The sequence below is a fragment of the Musa acuminata genome, chromosome BXJ1-1 (assembly GCF_036884655.1).
Source record: "Musa acuminata AAA Group cultivar baxijiao chromosome BXJ1-1, Cavendish_Baxijiao_AAA, whole genome shotgun sequence".
Taxonomy (NCBI): domain Eukaryota; kingdom Viridiplantae; phylum Streptophyta; class Magnoliopsida; order Zingiberales; family Musaceae; genus Musa; species Musa acuminata.
Genome location: NC_088327.1, coordinates 35,092,480 through 35,102,072, shown reverse-complemented (window position 1 = coordinate 35,102,072; position 9,593 = coordinate 35,092,480). Strand labels below are relative to the sequence as shown.

The 9,593-nt window shown below is 35.5% G+C and overlaps 1 protein-coding gene across 4 annotated transcripts in view; it reads left to right on the top strand.

The window, feature by feature from the left end:
- Nucleotides 1–340: 340 nt before the first annotated feature.
- The window catches only part of LOC135678116 (E3 ubiquitin-protein ligase CHIP-like), a 38,002-nt gene continuing 28,749 nt past the window's right edge, over nucleotides 341–9,593 (top strand). For 2 of the 4 annotated variants that reach the window (XR_010514819.1, XM_065190520.1), the window contains exons 1-2: nucleotides 341–571; nucleotides 904–1,134. Coding sequence is in view for 3 of the 4 variants with exons in the window: in XM_065190520.1 (XP_065046592.1) it covers nucleotides 461–571; nucleotides 904–1,134 (342 nt within the window). In the remaining variant the exon portion in view is untranslated. The remainder of the gene's footprint in view (nucleotides 572–903; nucleotides 1,135–9,593) is intronic. The other 2 variants (XM_065190535.1, XM_065190541.1) reach the window with 2 other exon arrangements.

Here is a 9,593-nt window from a genome sequence, read left to right as displayed (position 1 = left end):
AATGTTTGACTTATTTGACTGATGTCATCAACAAGCTTTCGCAGGTCAAATCTTCCAGGCTCCCATCTAAACCATTGACCAGGAAAATAATATCATCTAAATCCCGCAATTATGAAAAGTATTTTTTTTTAAATTTATAAAATATTATCTTTGCTAAAATTTGAATTATTATAATATTTTTTAAGTTTTAAAATAAGGTATATTACTAGAGGTATCTAAGAAAATACATGAAAATTTATTTCTTGGAGTTAAAGGGTATGTGGAAAATTTTTCGAAGGATAGGCGATGGGAAAAATAAAATTTGCAGTAACACCCATGCACTCCTTTTATATGCGCAATTCCATTTTGCGTTATTAATTCTTGCGGGTCGTTACGTCTCCCCTCTTTTGAGTTTCGGAGTTGGACGAAAGGGTGTCGACGGAACAAGGATCGAGAGAGGCGGAAGGCGAACGGCGGGACGATGGCGCCGGTGCCGGCAAGCGTGGCAAGGCAGGCGGAGCTCCTGAAGCAAGACGGCAACAGCTACTTCAAGAAGGAACGCCTCGGCGCCGCCATCGACGCCTACACCGAGGTATGCATCCCACTCTTGATCTCTTTATCGCGAGGATAATTTGGCACATGTGCCCCTCTAACCCTAGTCGGTCCGATCATTTTGGTCGCGCCCCTCCTTTGTTCTTATTAATGGCTAGCGAATTTGAATTTTCTCTAAAATTCAGATTCTTTTGCTTTTTTTCCTTTTGATTGCAATCAATTTGTTGTTTATTGTCGTTGATTCTTTTAGTTGTTAAAAAAAGAGAGAACGATTGGCATTGATTTTCTTTTTGATGTTAGAATATTGCCTCATAAATTGTTGTTTTCATGCGTTTATTGGTTTTAATTTGATTGTGTGATTTGACAATCTAGGCTATTACCTTGTGCCCTAATGTGGCGGTTTATTGGACGAACCGAGCGCTATGCTACCGGAAGCGGAAGTTTGTGACAGCCACTCTATGCTTATTTTTCTTTATTTGTATCAATTGGATCAGTTATCTTAATGAACATGAGACTGTCTTGCTTTTCGAGGATTGCAGTGAGTGGAATAAGGTTGAAGAGGACTGTAAAAGAGCTCTTCAGCTGGATAGTCATTCGGTTAAGGTACATGCATTTGTTTTTCTCCTCTTAATCTTCACGATCCTTTTAGATTTGCTGTGCTGGGGATGTTCTTGACCATTTTCTTGGACATTAATTGTGATTCATCTTGCTGTATGCTGCTTGTTCTTGATCATTTTCTTGAACAATAATCACAATTCATCTTTTGAACTTGGGTTTCTCCTGAGATTAAGTCTATAGCTTTTCTATGTAATCCCATATATTTGCCAACCATCCAATTGGCATATAGTTGAAGATTTTCTTTCCTCCCTAAACGAAAAATGTTGGAAATATTGGGAATTCTTAAGTTATTGAACCACTAGAACAATTTTGTCTGTGCTCCGTTGATTGCTGAAAACAATGTTAAGCACAACCTGGTGAACCAATAGTAGGAGAAAGGTTTTGAATTTATTATATTTAAATAGAACTTAGTGTGTCCAATGTGAGAAATTATGATTTAGACAATATGTCGAAACTCCAAATTGTAAAGGTATTTAGAAAACTGTTGTTTTGCTATGTCATGAATACATCAGAGAGACTGTTTTATCATGTCCCTTTTACTTTCTCTTCTTCTTGCTTGTTTTAAAGATATCAGCATAGCAAAATTCTTTTGTTTCCCTTTTATCACTGATAATTAAATTATTGTTTTTTGTGTTACTTTTGAGATCACTACCTGTTCCACAGCCTCTGATTTGACAGTACCATCTATATTTTGACTTAATGGAAATTTTGTAGCAATGATTACGAAGCAACAAAGCAGGAAATCATGTTTGTAAATTGTAATAATTCTTTCTGGCTTTCCATGGAATTTTTTAGTAATTCCGTAAGACTCACAAATCAGCCTTAGAAATGATCATTCAAGTTGGTCTAAGTTTTAGGTTCCCTAGAAACATATGGAACTTAGTTTGCCTTTTCTTTCTTTTGTGTACTAGTAGAACTTAGGGCCACAGATTGAGGATCCAATTCATGAACCCTTGTGATTTTCTTTCTTGTTTTATTTTTTTAGGAAATTCATAAACCTTTGTGATTCTTTTTCTTGTTTTTTCATCGTTTTGTAGATGATTTCCTACTTTGGAAGGAATGCATATTACTTGTAGCTAAATAGGACAATTGTTTCATCTCTTGTGGAAGGAAGATATTGGATGGTGATTTATGTTCAACAGAACATGGGAGATAGATGGTGCACCCTGTCATAGCATCTCTAGGGATATGAGGTTGTACATGTAATGGAGAAGAATAAAAAATTGAAAAGTAGGTAGTTTATGGAGATAGGCGTTGCAATGCACTTCAGAAAGCTTGTTACCTTTGGTGTAAGATTATTTTATTGTATCTTTCAAATGGGAGTGTTATTTATTACTAGGTTCCTGAATATCTTAATTGTATAACTTAACTAATAGTTTTGCATTGGAAGAAAAAAAAAACTAATAGTTTCGCTATCATGCTTAGTTTCTTAGTAGGGATTAGAATTGCCGATGTCAAATAACAGTTTTCTAAATAGATGGGATCAGAAAAGGATAGCATATGGTATGCAAGTAAGGTAGTTTAAAATCTGATAACAAGGAGGTGATGATGTCCGAGTTCTATTTTATGTTTGCATGATGTATTGATTTCGTCTCTTTTTTCTTTATCTTTTTCTTTCTCTAGTGCATGCACACATGTGCAAACTTACCTTGTGGTGGTTGGATATTGTCATATAATGCTTAAGTTATTATTGTATTCATATAATTCGTTTGAAAAATGTGTTGTTTGTTGCTATAAGTTGCGGTAGTAGTTATGAACTTACTTTTTAATGATTAAAAAATGACCATTCTTAGGAAAAGTAATCACCTACTGAAAGGATAATGGAGTTGATACATTGTTGTGCTTTGTAAATTTATATGTATCTTTAATTATAATGAGTTATACTATTAAATAAATCTGTTTAAATTAGAACAGTGTTAAAAGAAGTGGGATGTGTGTCATAGTCATTTGTAGAGCTAAGATGATACACTACTAATGGCATCAAGTAGCATTTTGGGTTTATAGAGAGCACTCCACTGCTATAGCGACTACTAGGCTATGGACCAATATTTACCATTCTATCTAATGCTTTATTTACATAAAACTTTTGTGGTACATTCTCTAGGCACATTTAGTGCCTATATATTTGTTACAGTAAATTGTTTGATTCATTTTGGTATTATAAGTTTGACACAAGGTCTACCATATAGTGTTGATTGGTGGTATCAGTTCTGGACCAGATCGGTATGTGATACAAATCGGTCTTCGAGAAAAAAAACTAGAAATTCTAATTCAATGATATTTTAATTCTATTTAAATAAGAATAAAGTGTAAATAAGGACAAAATGAGTAGTTTTTATAGGTTATTAGGATGAGAAAGTGAATTTATCTTTTTTGAATCATCATGGAGTGACTTTGTCACATAGTCCTCCATAGTGGGAAGTTGCTTTTATTGATCTTGACTCACCTAGAAAGATAAGGAGTTAAAATGTTGTATTAAGTGTTGAAACTTTATGATTTCAACCAAATTAAATAATAGACAAAAGTAAATTATATAAACCTACTTCTACCACCAATATGAACGAGGCTCCACAACTGGTGGATTAGGGTCAATGATCCTATAAATTTGTATATTAATATGACATGTCAGTCTAACCCAATCTTGAAACTGCTCCAATGACATATTATATAGATAAACCATGTATCGTTGATGCATTGACGTGGTAATAGTCATTGTTGTCTGATGGTCATTGCTAACACGTCTGAGGAGCCTCATGTGGCGATTATGACATGTAGGTGGGGAGGTTGGAGTATATTGAAACTTTTATCACCTTAGATCTAGTGCTCTTTATCTCAAGAATGATTAGATTAAAAAAAATGACCAACTATCATTGTATATATTTTTTTGGTAGGATTCTTCATAATATGAAAACTATGAATATGACAAGTTACTATCAGAACTACAAATGTGATAGGCTACTATTGGTGTCGACATTGTAAAGGCTTTGTCACGTCTGCTCAAATCATCGATTGCCTTCCCCTTTTCTCTATCCTTTTGACCCTAAGCGATATACGTGGATCCTCGTATTAGGATTGGTAATGACACTAAGAGGGGTGAATTAGTGCATATGCAAAATTTAATAAATTTTAAAATTTTGATAAAGCAAATAAGCAAGTATATGAAATTTAATTGAATAAAGCAAATAAGTACAATTAAGAGAGAAAGATAAATATACTTATAATGGTTTTGTTATCTCGACATAGGTTCATCTTTGATCTTTTTTCTTAAGGCCATCGACTTTCCTTCAAATGGGTCAAGATCAGCTATCTATTACAATGAGAAAGATAAATATACTTATAATGGTTTTGTTATCTCGACGTAGGTTCATCTTTGTGTTAGGAACGAGTCGGCACTAAGAGGGGGGGTGAATTAGTGCAGCGGATAAAAACGTCGGTTTTGAAAAATCTTCATTTCGATAAAACCGATATCGGAAAGTATTTAACTTTGAAAACGTTCGTAAGAATGTGCAGCTAAAGTAATGAGGAAGTAAAGCAGTTTGCAGTAAAGGTAAATTGTTCAAAAAGAAATGCAAACCGATTTATAGTGGTTCGGTCGTCGTGACCTACATCCACTCCCGATTCCTCCTCCGTCGAGGCCATCGACATCCACTATCGGTCTTCCTTCAATGGGTGAAGACTAACTACCCTCTTATAACACTTTCTCCTTTTTACGGGTTTAGGAGATAACCTTTATAAATCACTCTTTTACAACTATTCCCTCACACACCTCCCTTAAGACTAATTCTAAGCAGTAGGAGGAGGGAACTCAAAGTTTTGGAAGAGTTTACTCAGTTTTTTCTTCTAAAATTCTTGCTCCTTTCTTACTGGCCAAGTGGGGTATTTATAAGCCCCAAATGGTTTAAAAAATGGAGCCAAAAATTCAAACTTCTAGGTCTTCCGGGTACGGGCGGTACCACCACTTGCAGCCTGACATTAGGCGGTATTATTGCCTACAGCCTCAGAGACCAAGTTTTTCGATTTTTCCAACTTACAGGCGGTTCTACCGCCTGTTCTGGCGGTGCCACCGCTTGGCCCAACATTTGGGTTATTGAATGAGCCTCACTTTAATAGTTCAAGAGATTCATAAAATAACACAAATAGATTCATTAATCTCTTTTTAAAAAAATCGATAAGATAGAGAAAAAGAAAAATTTCAAGTAGAAAGATTTTCTCTTTTTACGTGTTTCAATTTATGTGATTTACGTTCAATATCACATGATTGATTTTATATAAGCATGCTCAAATTTTTATGCCAAATAAAAACATGCATCAATGTTTAAAATCGAAAAAGCAACTTTCATTACGACAAAGATCAATAAGCCATAACTCATCGAGCATAATTTCGAAATATAAACTTATTAAGCATGATTTCAATTCATCCTTATATTATTTCATCAAGCATGATTTCATAAACGTTTTTAATCAAAATCATTTTGTTTGTTTTGGTATTGCATTTTCCTTCTTTACATCAATGATTCAATCATATCATGAGATATACAAATCATAAATACAAAGGAATCATGTCATGAAAGATAAAAGATCAAAAGTATAACACGTAATTAAAAAAACATAGGATTTCAAATCATTATGCATCATCAAATCATCAAGTATGATTTCATTAAACATAAACTATTTTTAGTCAAAATCGAAAAGCAATATGGAAATCATTAAGATACACATTATTGCTTCTTAAAAACATACATAAGATTAATCTTATTAGGTGTATAAGCATTAGATCTAACATTTTGTTCCTTTATCATGAAACATGTAATTTTCATTATCATTTTCAAAATTAATCGAAAAAAAAACATGATATATTTTTGTATTTTTATTTTTATTTTTTACTAACTAATTAAAAAAAATAACTCATGAAAAAGCATCAAGTTATTTCAAAATAAACTAAAGGGGATTTTGATTACCTCGTCGTCGAAAGCCGTTAAGGCGTAGTTTGTCACCTCATCTTGGTTTTTTCTTCATCTTTGGATGAACTCGATTCGTCCCAAGCCACATTGAGTGTTTTCTTTTTCTTTTGTAGCTTCTTTTTAGGTTCATTTTTCTTCTTTGATTCTTGTTTTAACTTTTAAGAATTTTTTAAGCTTTATAATTAAGAGTTCAAAGTCCTCATCACTTGAGCTTTCACTCGAGTGGTCTTCATTTGTTCTAAGTATCAAATCCTTCCTGTTCTTTGGAAGGTTGTTCTTAAGTTCAAGTGCCACATAAGTCATTTCATAGGTCATCAAAGATCTGATAATTTCTTCAAGTGGAAATTTATTTAAATCCTTTGTCTCTTGTATTGTAGTTACTTTCGAATCTCAATTTTTAGAAAGAGATCGTAAAACTTTATTAACAAGTTCAAGATTCGAAAAATTTTTACCAAGTGTTTTTAAACCATTGACGACATCCGTAAAACGGGTGTACATGTCTCCAATGGTTTCACTTGGTTTCATACGAAATAATTCAAAATCACGCATCAAAAGATTAACTATAGAATCTTTAACCCTACTTGTGCCTTCGTGTGTGATTTCAAGGGTGTGCCAAATATCGAAAGCCGTTTCGTAAGTAGAAACCCGATTGAATTCATTTTTATCTAAGGCGCAAAATAGAGCATTCATAGCTCTAGCATTTAAAGAAAAAGTATTCTTCTCCAAATCATTCCAATGGTTAGACCTTTGAAAATTGCTTTCGATAATATTCCATAAATTCAAATCCAAAGAAAGCAAGAAAATTCTCATTCGAGTTTTCCAATATGTGTAGTCCGTCCCATTGAACATGGGAGGATGAATGAGAGAGTGACCCTCTTGAAAGCCGAAAAGAGCCATTTCTCTTGGGTGTTAAACCAAATGAGAAAAACCAGGCTCTGATACCAACTGTTAGGAATGAGTCGACACTAAGGGGGGGGGGGTGAATTAGTGCAACTGATAAAAACGTCAGTTTTGAAAAAATCTTCATTTCGATAAAACCGATATTGGAAAGTATTTAACTTTGAAAACGCTCGTAAGAATGTGCAACTAAAGTAATGAGGAAGTAAAGCAGTTTGCAGTAAAGGTAAATTGCTCAAAAAGAAATGTAAACCGATTTATAGTGGTTCGGCCGTCGTGACCTACATCCACTCCCGATTCCTCCTCCGTTGAGGCTACCGGTATCCACTAACGGTCTTCCTTCAATGGGTGAAGACCAACTACCCTCTTATAACACTTTCTCCTTTTCACGGGTTTAGGAGATAACCTTTACAAGTCACTCTTTTACAACTATTCCCTCACACACCTCCCTTCAGACTAATTCTAAACACTAGGAGGAGGGAACTCAAAGTTTTGGAAGAGTTTACTCAGTTTTTTCCTTTAGAATTCTTACTCCTTTCTTGCTGGCCAAGTGGGGTCTTTATAAGCCCCAAATGGTTTAAAAAATGGAGCCAAAAATTTAAACTTCCGAGTCTTCTGGATATGGGCGGTACCACCGCCTGCAGCCTGACACTGGGTGGTACCATTGCCTAGTTTGGCGGTACCATCGCCTGACACACTGTCATTGGGCAGTACCATTGCCTGACAGCCTTGGAGATCGAATTTTTGGAGTTTTCCAACTCACAAGCAGTTCTATCGCCTATTCTGGCAGTGTCACCGCCTGGCCCAACATTTAGGTCATTGAATGGGCCTCCCAATGAGCCCAAATCACTCCCAATTTAGGCCCAATTGACCCCTAATTGAGTTGGCATTGTTTCATCCCAATATCGACTCAATTAGACCTAAACTAACTCGATCTAGGCATAAACGATTACAAGCAAATCCTATATTGTCCGACATATCATTGATTCATCTAGCGCTTCGTCCGATCCTTCGGCACATCGTCCTCTTTTGCGGCCTTTTGCCCAATCGGTATGTTGAATCCGCAACTCCGATCTCCTTGGCGTAATGTTTGCTCTTCTAGGCCCGATGCCCGAATTCACGGCATGAAGACTTCTACTGACACGTCGACCGATCTTTCAGCCCGACGTCCAATCTACTGACATGTTTGCTCTGACCCAACGTCTGATTCCTCCTGCTTTAATCGTTTTGCCTGTTCTGATCGAAGCTAGTCCTACGTCACTTAAAATGCAGATTAGATTAAACACATCAATTGATTTCATCATCAAAATCCGAGATTCAACACTTTGATCTTTTTTCTTAAGGCCATCGACTTTCCTTCCAATGGGTCAAGATCAGCTATCTATTACAATTTCTAATGGTTTAGGATAAGGATTACACTTGAAAGTTGAAACATTCCTCTCTCAACAAGGAGCAAACTTTATCACACAAAAGAGGACTTCTCACAAGGTGAGCTTCACTCTTGAGAGCACATACCTCAACTCACGAAGCTATATATATATATATATATATATATATATATATATATATATATATATATATATAGGCTCAAAGCATCTTAAAAGATGGAATAAATAAAGAATAATTACCTTAAAATAGTGGTACTAGTTGTCATGAACAAATTTGTACAAAGGATGTTCAATGTAATGTTTGTGTCTTTCAATTTTGTTCATGCTTCGTACAACATGTAGAGGGCTTGCAGTAGGCTTGACAGTCCTATTTTGGTTGATTTTTGTAGTCGTCTTACTCATATAAACGCAGGTTGTATGGAATCATCGTATAGAGACAAAACTTTCTAAAAACAGGCCATCCAGACAGTCATTTTAGGGGGTTTTTAGCTCCATAGAGTGATGTGGAGTGTCAGCCAATACAACACCCAAGAGCTACTTGGGTGGCACATGGTTGGATGGGCCTCTGGAGTAGTGTCTAGGGCTTGTTCATTGCTTTGTTCCGCTGCAGTGTCATGACATCTGATCCTCTAACACAATTTTTGATCTTTTGACATGATAGCCAAACCTCTGGCATGGTGTTTAATTTTTCGACATGGTTCAATATCCAACTCCCTACATGACAATCTTTCAACATACTGTTTGATTCTTTGGCTCGAAGTTTTGTCCTCAAATGGTTCGAATCCTTAGACGAAGTATTTTTTGCATTACTTTTAATAACATTAGTTCCTCAAATTTATCAATTGATTTCATTATCAAAATTCGAAACCTAACACATTGATCTCTGTAATCTGAATCTTAGCGGTATGTGTAAAGTGTTGCTTCATCCATGCCTCACCTTGAGGTTGAGTAGATGGAACAATTGATTGGTCATCGCCATCACCATCATAGGTCAAGGCACTACTGTTGACTTCACTACTATCTCTATGGATCTTATGGAGTGTTGAATGCAAGGGAGGTGTCTTGTCATCGGACTAAAACTGTTGCCCAATAATTCTTCCCAATAGATGAGTCGATGCTACTGCTTTCTCCTTCCCCTTCCTATGCTAGGCAAATGTCTATCATTGTTCGGTGCCACGACCCCTACTAGATTAACTTT